At 37.9% G+C, this 14,382-nt stretch overlaps 1 protein-coding gene across 1 annotated transcript; it reads right to left on the bottom strand.

Annotated features, from left to right (window-relative positions):
• Positions 1-1,433: 1,433 nt before the first annotated feature.
• Positions 1,434-14,325, bottom strand: tmem135 (transmembrane protein 135). The gene is made up of 15 exons (XM_053515580.1): positions 14,184-14,325; positions 12,446-12,573; positions 8,734-8,826; positions 8,537-8,570; positions 8,373-8,438; positions 8,113-8,159; positions 7,956-7,997; positions 7,671-7,832; positions 7,338-7,407; positions 5,859-6,026; positions 5,631-5,694; positions 5,442-5,518; positions 5,188-5,286; positions 2,614-2,681; positions 1,434-2,396 (listed from the first exon to the last, which is right to left on the bottom strand). Exons 1-15 carry the CDS (start codon positions 14,322-14,324, stop codon positions 2,261-2,263), a joined length of 1,395 nt encoding a protein of 464 aa, XP_053371555.1. The 5' UTR covers position 14,325; the 3' UTR covers positions 1,434-2,260.
• Between the last annotated feature and the right edge of the window lie 57 nt (positions 14,326-14,382).

The raw sequence follows: 14,382 nt of genomic DNA, 5'->3' as shown, positions 1-14,382 counted from the left end.
CAGAGCTTAGGCTAGATCATGTGAACAGCACATGGCTGAATCCGCAGTCTTGATCCTATGACTTCAGAAAGGAGCTAAGTGTTGGTGTGTAGAAAATGTTTCAACCCTTGAGTGCAGCATACATCCAGGAGTCAACACTCAACAAGTTTAGACAGATGGGGGAAAAAGTTAATAAAGTTAAGTATAATATCAGCAAATGCTTGTTGTGCAGGTGTAGACCCAAAGAAGATTTTAAATGTCTAAAAAATAAATTTTAAAAAATGGTGCCAAACATCAAAACAATTGTTGAGGTGGAGTTGATTTCTGCACAGTACTACATCGCCCTCTAGTGGACAACACGATTTCAAATAATCAGAAAAACAGATAAAAGGAAGTGCATGGAGCCTTGCACAAATAATTTGATCTATACATAAGTAAATATATTAAAACCAAATTTAAAACAATAATAGTATATGTGGCAGCACAGTGGCATAGTGGTCAATACTGTTGCCTTGCTCCTCTAGGGTCCGGGTTTGAGTCCCCTAGTCAGGATGCATTTTCTTCCCATGCTTGGTTGGTTACCTCCTGGTACCCACAGTCCAAAGAAATGTGGATTAGGCTAATTGATAAGGCATTTTCCTGGAGTGTTTGTGTGTGCCCTGCGATGGATTGGCACCCCATTCAGGGTGTACCCCATCCTGTGCCCTAAGTCTCCTGGGATAGGCTCAATGCAACCCCCACGACCCTGTATACAGGATAAAGAGGTATAGATAATGATGAGTGAGAAGTGTAAAGTGTAAAATTAAATGAGCAGAACCAGACAGCATGTCTGAATCAAATGATATTCTGATGTTAGCACTGCATTTATTAAATAGTTAAATAGGTAAATAAAAGACAGGATAACAGCATGATCAACTTGTACTGTATGTACAGTATGGCTTGATGAACTCTGCAACAGTGCATTGCAGTGTACCTTTTCGCCTCTTTTCTGTCTCAGTGCTGCCACTACTGTACGTCCACTCTTTCATTTGGGAGGTAAGTCATGTCAACTGGACTTCTTCATCGCTAGATTGAAATATTTCTTTATCATCTATCATCTCTTCAGTCTGACTCAGTCCGAGTTTCTACCCAACAAGAAGTCCAGTTGACATGACCCGACTCCAAGATAACCTCACCTGGATGACTGAGAATCTTCACAGACATCAGACTCTTGACAGTTTAAGACCTTTGAAGCACTCCTCAACACTTACTTATATGTAGTTGTAAATTTGAAGTGTATGAGCTAATTTTGTGACTTTAACAATTTTTCTTCTTGCAGTTACATAGACAGCAAGTAATATAAGGGCTGTAAGTAGGTAAGAAGCTTTTTATATAAATCTGTAAGGTATTTGCCTAATATTTTACTAGACTTCAGAAGGACATTGAATAAACTAACCACAATAATGCAGTGAAAGTTGAAATTTTAATATATAATTCTTTACTTATAGAAACATCAATAATTTTACATAAATTACAATTTCAAACAATTTGAATTAAATACATAATCACTGCATGTTTATTAAAATTAAGAAACAATATCTGTGCTACAATAGTGTTTCTATAATTATACACACATTCTATGTAAATCATTATACGAACCTGCTTTCTAAGCATGAACCCTGTCAGTGCAGATCTCGGGAAAGTTGGGTTCAACTTAAAATATATTACTCGTCTCCTCTCGGATGCCTTCAGTAATATTTTATGTACTTCAGAAAATGTCAGTATGTTAACCAACATATAACATTTAATTCTACCACAGAGGTAAACCTGATTCTTTTTAAAAACATGTGGTTCATTCACTGTTGCTTATACATGGCAACTCGGGCAAATTAATATCCAGCTTGTTCCACAAAATATAGTTAGAATAGTGTTACACCTTCTTCTATCTCTAAACAATCGAGTTTAAAATCACATCTGAAATTAAGGCATTATGTCAGATTTTCGGAATTTCAACTAGATCCAAAATTGTGGTCTCAACGCCACAATTTTACACCTGAATGATTTAGGCCAAAAGGCATAAAAGTACACCTTAAAACGTAAAATGCCTTAAATCTGGCAACATTTCAATCAGTTGAAACTTGCTAAGGTGTTGTCCCAATTAAATTCCAAGGATTATGTGCGAATACGAGAATTTAATACTGACTTTGGACAATGGCAAAATTTTATAGCCATTCATACAATTCACATCATTTGTTAAAGGAGGCTGTCTAGGTGATCACTGCAGTGTTCTCTCACTCATGGCTTATTTATCCAGTTGCACATCCGCACCATGAGCAAACAGCATGTATCTGGGGTCCAGTTTGGGAGTGAAGTCCTTAAAGTGTTTGGAAGCCTCAGTCCCAAACACATCCAGCACTTTTCTGTTCATCAATGCAAACCTGAAGATATAGATTCCACGTTATCTAACATGTTTAGCAAGACCAAGCTTTAGCTCGCTTTCAGTTTGTTTTGTTTGTTTTGCCAGAGAATATCACCCACATCAAAAACACCCACATCCTCAGCTTCAGCTATTACTAATAAGCAGCAAGCAAAAATATGCAATCTATGTATATAAATATATCTATTCCTGTGTTTATGCAATTCATACATACTGACCTGCCCTTGGTCAGTCGAAGGAGAAACTTCCAGTATGATGGTCGCAGGTTCTGCACTTCCATCACCGCCTAGAAGGAATCAACAAACAAAACAACCAACATGGAAAAAACTAATCCAAATGATAATCTGAAAATGCCCAAAGAACCAATACAAACAACTGGTTTCATGCTAAACAATATTAAAATGTGTCGCTCTTATTAGAGGGAATATTTAATTATTAGTTAAAACACGATGTAGAAGTTTCTTAAGTCACTTTGGATAAGAGCATCTGCTAAATTTCAAAATTGTCCAGTCATAAATGTTCTGCTTTGACTAACCAACAATGGGAACATTAGAAGAGGAACATTTTTTTTCCCCCATGGGGGTCCTCAGAATACCCATGAGCCAGTCATATAAAGTTCCCTCGAAAGTGTTGGAATGGCAAGTATGTTACACAGTAAAGATATTAAAGTTTATCAACTGATCAGAATTTCAGCTTAAATTTTTTGTAATTTATGTCTAGCTGTGCTAAACAGCTCATAATGGGGCATCTTTGGTGGCAGCAAAACGATGCTGACAAAACAGTACTGCGTCCATGAAGCGCACAATTCACTGACATCACTGTGCTAAATTAGGTTAAAGTCTGGTGATTTGGTCTTGGCCTGTCTAAAACCTTCCACTGTTTTCCCCTGATAGTCAGTTTTTGTGTTGTTTGTTTGTGTGTGCGTGCTTTGGGTCATTGTCTCGCTGCATGATGAAGCTTCTCCTAATTAGATTGGATACATTTCTCTGTAAATTGCCAGACAATGATTCTTTAGGTTTTATTCAGCTGCTATTATGAGTTACTTTATCAATAAAGATTCTTCTTCTTCTTCTTCTTTGTCTTTCGGCTGTTCCCTTTCAGGGGTCGCCACAGCGAATCATCTGCCTCCATCTAACCCTATCCTCTGCATCCTCTTCTCTCATACCAACTAACTTCATGTCCTCTCTCACTGCATCCATTAATCGCCTCTTTGCTCTTCCTCTAGACCTCCTGCCTGGCAGTTCAAACCTCAGCATCCTTCTACCGATATATTCACCATCTCTCTCTAACCATCTCCAAACCACTTCAATCTGGCCTCTCTTATTTTATCTCCAAAACATCTAACGTGGGTTGTCCCTCTGATGAACGCATTCTTGATCCTATCCATCCCTGTCACTCCCAAGGAAAACCTCAACATCTTCAGCTCTGCTACCTCTAACTCTGCCTCCTGTCTTTTCTTCAGTGCCACTGTCTCTAAGCTGTAGAGCATCGCTAGTCTCACCACTGTCCTGTACACTTTTCCTTTCATTCTCGCTGATACTCTTTTATCGCACAACACACCTGCAACTTTTCTCCACCCATTCCAACCTGCCTGTACCCGCCTCTTCACCTCCTTTCCACACTCTCCGTTGCTCTGGACTGTTGACACTAAGTACTTAAAGTCCTGAACCTTCTTTACCTCTGCTCCCTGTATCCTCACTGTTACTCTTGGGTTTCTCTCATTCACACACATGTATTCCGTCTTACTGCGGCTAACCTTCATTCCTCTGCTTTCCAGAGCATACCACCACCTCTCCAAATTTTCTGCCGCCTGTTTCCTGCTCTCGCTACAAAGCACAACGTCATCTGCAAACATTATAGTTCATGGAGACTCCTGTCTAACCTCATCTGTCATCCTGTCCATCACCAGAGCAAACAAAAAGGGGCTTAGAGCCGATCCTTGATGCAGACCCACCTCCACATTAAACACATCTCACCACTGCCTTACAGCTCTCATACATGTCCTGCACCACTCTAACATACTTCTCTGCCACTCCAGACTTCCGCATACAACACCACAGCTCCTTTCTCGGCACCCTGTCGTGCGCCTTCTCTAAATTTACAAAGACACAATGCAACTCTTTATTACCTTCTCTGTACTTCTCCACCAGCATCCTCAAAGCAAATAGTGCATCTGATGTACTCTTTCTAGGCATGAAACCATATTGCTGCTCACAAATGCTCACCTCTGCCCTTAACCTAGCTTCCACTACTCTTTCCCACAGCTTCATTAGCTTTATGCCTCTGTAACTGCCACAGCTCTGCACATCTTGTTCTTAAAAATCGGCACCAATACACTTCTCCATTCTTCTGGAATCCTCTCACTCTCCAAGAGTAATCCAATAAAGATTAATGGACCTATTCTAGAAGTGCAAGCCCAAGACATTACATTAGCTTCACAGAGCTTTAACTAAAAGTTCATATGTTTTGGATCATAAGTAACTCAGTAGATGCTTCATCATCATTATGTTGTATTTCTTTCCTGTTCGATGTCTGATTGTTAATATAGCATTGATTTCTTTCTTAACACAGCAACTGTCTAACAAGCATGTATAGGTGTGATTGGTGAAGTGTGCAAATATTTTGGCCATACAGTATATACGGAGCAGGAAAAAAGTGACAATGTGAAAACTTTGCAAAGGCTACAGTACCACATACACAAGAGCAGACACAATTTTGTCTAGATTATTATGATAATCTATTTGAATTTTTATGGTCTTAAATGACCGCTGAAAGCAGTTGTGAGGACTTACAGCCTGGAAGCAGATGGCAGTTGAGATGGCATAGATTACTGTGTCAGAATTAGGAAAGTAGGGGAAGTGTCCTGCTTCAATGCCTTTGAAGTACATGGTCTAGCAAGAGATGATGAAATGCAAAAATACCACTTAAGACACGGCTTATAAAATATTTAATAAACTACGAGTTAGTAAATGCAACATCGTTTAGAATATGCCACAAATAAGCTACGGTATTAAATTGCAATATTGTGTAATTACTGTAAAGTCACCTCCACAAGCTTGGAAAAGAGATACATTGAGATGGTAGTGCTCTTATAGAAGAACATGGACATGCCGGCAAGGAATCCTGAAGCAACAGAAGTATAGATGAGAACACCAATTGCAGAAAGTATACAGCAAAACTGATGAAAACACACACACACACACACACACACACACACACATATATAGGAATGTACCTGCTATAAGTGCATGGAGCTCATCATCAAGGTTACGCACCCACCTAAGTAAACAGCTGGTTCCCTTAAAATTGGCAAAAAGAAGAAACATAAAACCAGAGACAGGGACCAAGAACAATATAAGTGAACAATTTAAATTTTTTTAAGTGAACAGAATCGATAATTGCAGGCAGTGACTAAGCTCCACACCATAAGCAACAAGCATTGAACATTAGAGGCAGACTCTACCTTGTAAATGCTGACAAAAGAACCAAGAAAGGCTCCTAGTTGGAAATTCTCCTTATTGTAGAGTAGCGATAGAAGACGAGACGGTTGGGTGAAAACATGCCTAAATGTTGATGGAACCTTCAAACAGCACTGGATGAGGTAACCCACACTAAACATGCGGATGAATCCCTTCAGACACACACAAGAGTGATTTTATCAGTTTGTGCCTCTAGATGACAGACTTTAATATTACTCAACTTATCTTTATTTGTATAGCACTTTAACAACAAGAATGCCCCAAGTGCTTCACATAAATAATAAAATAATATAGTAATCTAATAAAATAAAAAAATTATAAAAACAACATTAGACTAAAACAATATTAATCATTGATAAAACGTGCAACCTGCCATACTGCAGAACTCAACCATGACTGGGGACATAATGATATAATAGGAATAGCATAATAAATTATATAACAAGATCCTTTTCTGGAAAATTGAGAATATCCTGATATGTTCTTTAAAGATTTTAAATACTCTCGTTTACTTAATTTACTCATCTTTTTTACGGCTTTATCCTGTATTCAGGGTCGCGGAGACCTGGAGCCTATCCCAGGAGGCTTAGGGCACGAGGCAGGGTACACCCTGGATAGGGTGCTAATCCATCACAGGGCACACACACATACGGGCAATTTGGGACCACCAATTAGCCTAACCTGCATATTTTGGGAGGTGGGAGGAAACTGGAGTACTCGGAGAAAACCCACCAAGCACGAGGAGGACATGCAAACTCCATGTACACAGACGAGAATCGCGCCTGGCCTGGGAAATCGAACCCGGACCCTGGAGGTGCAAGGTAAAAGTGCTAACCACTACACCACCGTGCTCAAAATTTGTCTATTAGCAATAATTAATATAATTTACTATATAATACTTCATCATACATATACAGCATAATGTGACCAAAGGTTTGTGGACACCTGAGCATCACAGTCGATGGCCTTCCCTAAACTGTTGCCACAAAAATTTCTTTGTATGCTTTAGGATTACAGTTTCCACTTTACTGGAACTACAAATCCCGAATATATTACAGCATGACAATACCCACATGTGCACAAAGAACACTCCATGAAGACATTCGCCATGGTTAAATAGAAAAATTTGAGTGTCAGCACAGACTTATAATTTCAATCCCACTGAATCCCACCTTTGGGATGAAGCAGAATGTCAGTTGTGTGCCAGGTCTCCTCACCTGACATAACTCAAAAATGAATGAAAAGCATTTCCATTGGCTTTGGCCAATATGAATTATGAATGCTTTATGGATTGTTAAATAGAGAAACCTTAAATAGTTGGCCTATATTTAAATGTGAACTGTGACATTACTTTTACACCAAATGCCAATGATCTGCTAATCCAAAGGAAACATTCTGCCTTCTTCCCATACAAAGGCACGAACAAACTTGAAGCAGAGCTAAGTAAGGACACAGACTCTTACTTTGATGCAGTAGGAGAAGCAGTTATCTTGATGGTGTTTGCAACACCTATGTCTGGGTCCATGTTTGCATCTGAATGGGGATAATATAACGCAGAACATGCAAACATGCAGTATTCGGAGAAGGAGGACATGAAATGGCTGTGAAAATCTTCCTAGACTAAAATTACAGCCGTATCTATTGCATCATGTGGATGTCATCAAATATTTTAAACAACTAACTAGTTTGTAAAAAAATTTTTCCATTAAAATGTAATATTTGTTTATACAACTACATGATTAATAAAAAATAATAATAATAACATCAGACTTTTCATAAATGTTACTCATACTCACAGAGTGTCTAGCAGCCTGCGTGTCAGATCAGCGATAGTCCTTCCATAGGATGAAGTTTGTTCCACAGCTGTTGGTGGTAACGTTGACCCTTCTGAGCGAGACACACCGGGCAACTCAGCTAAGCTGGAATGTGTGGGGATCTCCTCCTTCCCTACAATAAACCTACAGTGACAAGCAACAATTCAGCGTTCAAACCAAAAACATTATTACAAAAAAAAAATTATTACTAATTTTAGCAAACAAATAAAACAAAAAAACAGATCAATTAGTAATACAAAAACATACTTCAATGCTGAGAAAGCAAAACCCTTGAGGCCATCTTTACACCTGAAATTGAAACGGAGTTATCTAGAAAATCAATGCAGTACTATAAATCAAATCAATTTTTACCGGCAGACTTCCGAAACAAATTTTTCAAACCACAAGAATAATCTCCACTTACCTGAAGAAAAACATGTAAAGTGATGCAGTGATACAGAAAAGGAGAACCTGAGAAAGGAGATGAGTTTATAATAGAGTGTTCAAGTCAAGTCAAATCCAAGCAAATCAATTTTATAAACCAGCATAAGCAAACAAAAAGCAAATATATCCCTGCGTGTAAGATTTCTATAATTAATCGTGCTAGCTTGTCATAGCATTTTAGCAATATTTAATTCTTTTATTGATTAAAAAAATGAAAGCTAATTAAATCCAGGAACGTACCTCTCCATGTTTTAAAGGGTTAACGATGCCTCGTGTGACAGCCATCCGAAATACTGTCTCAGTTGCCTAGAAATGAGCAAACATTATATAATGGTTAAGATGATATTTAACCTTTAACGTGCTATATTTGTAACGGTTTCTGATTTAGTGTTGAAAGGTCTCACCAGGTTTGCCATATATATGGTTAAAAGTCCTCTCCTGCAGCAGAGGTTTAGTTGTTAGTTGGTTTGTTGCAAAACCAAAAGAATAGGCCTTTATACTTTTGGAGGGAAATATATCTAGCATTCATTTGTGTACAATATCCATTGGGAGCTTTTCCCTGATAGTTAAGATCAATATACAGATTTGGGTTTATGCAAACCTGCTTTTGCGCTCTATCAAAATAGCGATGTAGGAAGCTGGCAGTGCAGCTCCAAAGCCTGATGACCAGGAGTAGAAACGGCCCAGCAGCTTTCTGTGCGACAGAAAGATGACAGAAGTATTATTACCATTTAAACTGATGAAAAATGAATTAACACTGTAAAGCAGTATATTTAACACAACTTAGGATTTAAACTAGACCTTAACCCAACTGTGTTCAGACCATAAGTAAATCCTGATAAAGTGCCCCACAAACCTCTAGTGCATGAGGGGCATTCAAATCAAATCCTAGGACTTTTGATTGTGCAAAATAACAGAACAGTTATTAGATTAAAATTTATCTTTATTTTTCTATATAATCCCATGCCACACTAATGCACTTATCCCAGCATTTCACTAACGCATGGATAACATCAAGATCGAAATTTCTCAGTACACTGGAGCCATGCTTCAAATCTAAAATGCTGGCCTCCCAGGAACTTCTTTACCAGTCCTAATATATCTAAATCACTTGGAGGGAGGTCAGGACTGCACAGGGAATGTGGTCATAAGTGGTGCAAGTGGTGTTCGTGAATTATTGCGTGAGGAATCATATACTTGCTTTTAACTACACATTTAAATTGACCTGAGGCACCTACACCCACCTGAAAGATGCAATATTCATATAAAGGGTGGGGACACGGTAGTAAGCCAGCACTTCAAAAATGGTTGAAAGTTCCAAGGAGAAATTGTTATCCGCACCTGTATGATTTATCTTAAAATGTAACAGTTGGCAGGAGTTAAGTACAGTACTACCTTAAAGGTCGACATGGAAACTAAGCTAGCCAACTGTCACCATGCTAGTTTACATTATGCAAAACTCAGACCGCCCCCTACTGTAATCTTCCGGTAACATGTGTAGTATACCCACATCGGCTTACAGTGGGCATGTATATGAAAAATATGGTCTTACAACATTGCACATAGCTTACGAGCAAGGACATTTCCGCCCCAATCAAATTTATCGCACTTCATATGCAAGATCAGGCAGGAATTCTCCTTTATGTATCTCAATAAATAGGAATTTAAGGGCACATCGACAAACCCCACCTTTGCTTCAAGCTTGATTTTTGTCTGTAGGCTGCTGCTTGGGCATGTTGCATAAATCACATTACTAATATCTAAAAATTTTAAAAAGCACTAAATCTCAACATACACATTCCTATCACAATATCAATATTTGCTCAGTTGTCAGGCTTAATGTTTTATGCCGTTTATTATAATTTGTTTCACAGTTCTCACAGCTATAATTACATGACGGTATTACATAGGTTATTACTACAGTACATGTCTGTACATATAATAATAACAATAAGAGACCACTGTCTGTGAGAATCCAAGCATATCAGCAATTTCTAAAAACTAAAAACAACCCCCATACCAACATCAAAGTCAATGAGATGATATTCATCTCCATTCTGACACTTTATATTAACATTAACTGAAGCTACTAATCTGTATACGCATCTTTTTATGCATTACTGCCAGATGAATGGCTGATAATAGCATGAATGAGCAGATCTTCCTAGTAAAGTGTACAGTGAGTGTATTTTTGGGTACTATTGTTTACTTTACTAAGTCTTAGTAACAATTATTGCGGCCGACCTAAAACAAAATCATACAGATTCGTGATTAAATAGGGAAACTTAACACTTTGTGAACTTATTTTATGGGGACGTTTACTGGGAAAAGGCAAACTTAAAAAGCAAACAAGACAGGATTACAGATAAAAAACCCATAAACAGAGCGACTACTGTGGTGTGAAACAAGTGGCAAAATAGACTTTAACTTTTATTCATAATTAAATAGATTGGGCCATTGAAATAAACATTGAAATAAACATCTCAATTAAATATGTAAGGAGGATCAGATGACATTGATAACACTGGGAAATAACGCATATTGGTACATCACCCGATTTTGTACATTATTTTAGCAACGACCAAACAACGTACCAACAATTATAGAAACGTACCAACAATTATAATGTTTCATTTATTAACAATTGACACATCACATTCTAACGAATTGTTTTTAAATTTAAAGTTGTGTCATATCCAAGACACCATAAATTAGTTCCTGTTCTGACCTGCGCTAAAGTCTCCCTCTGTTTCTCTCATTCTTTCTGGTAAAAAAAAAAAATTACATTTTACCGGAAAATGAAAAGAAAATATAACATCTATAAAAATAAAATCAAAAACCCTCCCGTAAATCGTCTCACCCTATTAACTTTGTTGATAATATAAGTTTCAAATATGCTTATTATAAATTTAATAATATGTGGATCATTCAGTGTGACAGTCTCACTATACTATAATGAGAGCATTAATATTAACATAACATTTAAGTTACAGCTAGAACTACTGTCCAGGCTGTGCTCGCTCACTCAATAATTCATTGTCTGTACCGCTTTATTCTTTATACAGGGCCGCTGGGGGCTTAGAGCCTATTTCAGGAGACTTAGGGCATGAGGCAGGGTACACCCAGAGAGTCCACCATCGCAGGGTACAAGCACACACATACACTCACTCACATGCTCATTCACACACAATGGGCAATTTGAAAATGCCAATTAGCCTAATCGGCATGCCTTTAAACAGTGAGAGGAAACCGGGGTACCTGAAGAAAATCCACGACGAATGCCAAAGGTAAGAAATGCAAACTGCATGCACACAGACCTGAGGCAGGAATTGAACCTGAACCCTGAACCATGGAGGTGCAAGGCGACAGTGCTAACCACTAAGCCTTCGTGCTGCCCAAGGCTGTGCTGTTATATAAAAACAATGCACACTTACTGACCAATCAGATTCAGGAATTGAACCACGCTGTGCTATAAACATTTGATGATAAACATTTCCTAATTAATCTATACCCTATCCTTGGTTAGATTTCCAAATTTTAAAATTGTCTTTAAAATTAGGTCATTTAAAAATGATAAAATCCACAGTGTTTTTATGTTGTTGTTTTTTTACAGTCAGAATAATAATTTTTTTTTTTAAAACATATATGCACAAACAAACTAGCTGGCTACATTGCAATAATTTCATTTGCTTTGACAATAAATGCATCTAACAAAGCCAACCATCAGACACAACTATATACTTTACTTTCACATTATAAATTTGCATATCACAGATTATTTGCATACAGCTGAGGCGTCCTATTGACATTATTCGTTACAGCCACGTGAGCGCACACGATCTAAAACCAGTTGGAATCACAAGCTGCACTTTATATGAGCATTGTGAAATGAAATATTTGTAAGATTGACTAACCATTTGGGGGCAGTTATTGATCTGACACAAACCTTTACTCTATTTACAATCCAACGTTTGCAAAGTTTAACATGTACATCCACAAATGTAGTTTATTTTTTAAGTTTTAAATCATATTTTAAGTCACAACATTTGTACACAGCTTCAACTTTTTATTTTTATTTTTTTAACTTGCCTTATTTTTCCCATAATAAAGAAAAATAATCTGTATGGCTGCTGATTGTGAAACATAAATGCGTCTTTCAGGACTCTGTACATTGTACTTGGACTTCAACCAGCTGATAAAAGCAAAGATCCAAAAACCGAACGTCCTCCTGTCTGTTAAACTGCTGTTTAACTGACACATACAATCAGTCTCTTTCTACTGCACATTACTGTAGAGAAAATGTTACTGTTTACCTAAGTATGCAGAAAAAGACGATGTACAGGCCTCCATTTGTAGTAAGGAACGATACAGACTGCAGGATTTCAGGGATAAGCCTCTTCTTATAGTAGTCTTTTTTCTTTCTTCGTAGGACAGCTGCAATCTAGAACGGCATGACATGAATATAATACATTTTATTTACCATCTGATCAACCAACAGACTGTTTTCTGTACTCAATCACATAATGTATAATGTGTTAGAAATATATATAAATAAATGGGGGTATCCTGGGTTACACCTCTTCTCTGTGATCATCCCCATGGGGTTTGAATAGCTGAGTCACTGTCTGTCTTCAGATGAAGAGCTGAAGACCTACCTGCTCCCTGAGCCCAGCACTTTACATAAATAAAAGATCATCAAGAAAAAAGAAAGGAAAAAAAAACACATAAATTTGACTTGTATATTTTTGGTTCTGTACTAACTCCTCTAATTATTTAGGGGGTTTAGCTTGATGGTGTTCTTAGATTTAGCATGCAATTATGTGATTGATGCTGGCTTTTAAGCATTTTTAGATGTTGTCTTGGACTCGTACAGAAAAATTCCAAAGAAGGTGAAAACAGACCGTCACAGAGCAAATGCATATAAGAAACATAACTATGTTTTTTAAAACAGCAGATCCTAATTTAGATCCTATTTAATTACAACACAAGTGTAACACATCTGATACTGAGTATCCATGTTTTTTTTTTTATTATCCTTGTGACAAATGTGAGTTTTTCGGCTGAAGTTAACAGCTGTGCTGCACTTAGTAAGATCCTCACGTTCACATGATGAATTAAGAGATCAGGTTCATTGGTCTCACCACCAGGTTTGTAGAGTTCGACTAGTCGCATGAGCTCCCAATAACCAATCCCTGATCACCACTGTTTCCAAGTGACCAATCATTGAAGACTGTTTGTTAGGCCCACCCACACATTTCCAGTCTCTCTTTCTGGCTATATGTAAAGAGGTTAAACGTGAGTTAATCGATCACTACCAATTTATTTTCTTACCCCCCTTTTTTTTGCAGATATATAACAGGCTGTTACACTGTGAGATTTGTGTTGCCATAAATAAAAAAATAACCCTTCTACAGATAACTTATTTTCTACTTAGTTTAACAGTAATACACCTTATTCAAGCAAAACCTGCTTTTTTCATGTAACATATATTGGCATGAATGATCGGTATAATTTCAACGAAAATGTAAAGTAGTATGTTGCCACATCTAGTGACTTCTAGAGCATGCATTAGCAACTTCACCCTGAAACGACACCGCTGGTAAAGCATTATTCAGCTTTTCTCATTCCACTACTGCCCCTTTTGTGTGATGTTGAGGGACAACACACATATCCCCAGGTGAGCAGCTCCGATTATAATTCAGCACCACTGTATTTTAGTTAGCTAAGCTCTTGAAATGCAGGCATTTCCAGTTTACTGTTACACTGTTATCGGTTTTATTACCTGAGTGACATTCAGTATTGAACTAGCGATAATCACTGTTTACCCGATCAGACAGACAAGTGTAAACCAGGATTGCATAAAGACAGCTTGCTGTCTTAGAAAGAAGACAGACAAAGCTTGACTGTCATAGGAAGACGACTCTAACCTGTTTATTTACAGACAACTCGTTGCAACTCATCGAGACACACGCTAGCTGACAAAACAAACGTTAGCTCGCTCGCCTGCTTTAGGATAACCATTCTACATATTCACGAGCACAAGATACTTACTAGATACAGCGGTGCATATATTTTGATAGAAGCCTCTAGAGCTGCTGCCGTAACTTGCAGTGCTGAAACTGTACAGGATGGAGACCATGTATGTCCTATCTCATAGCAGCTATGCGGTATGGACTTGCTGAGAGCAGCCATGATTAGTGAAGACGGCAGGGCGCGCGCGCGCGCTCACGTGCTCGTCAGAGCGCGCTTT

The sequence above is a fragment of the Clarias gariepinus genome, chromosome 17 (genome assembly GCF_024256425.1).
Source record: "Clarias gariepinus isolate MV-2021 ecotype Netherlands chromosome 17, CGAR_prim_01v2, whole genome shotgun sequence".
Lineage (NCBI taxonomy): Eukaryota > Metazoa > Chordata > Actinopteri > Siluriformes > Clariidae > Clarias > Clarias gariepinus.
This window is presented reverse-complemented; position numbering and strand designations above follow the sequence as displayed.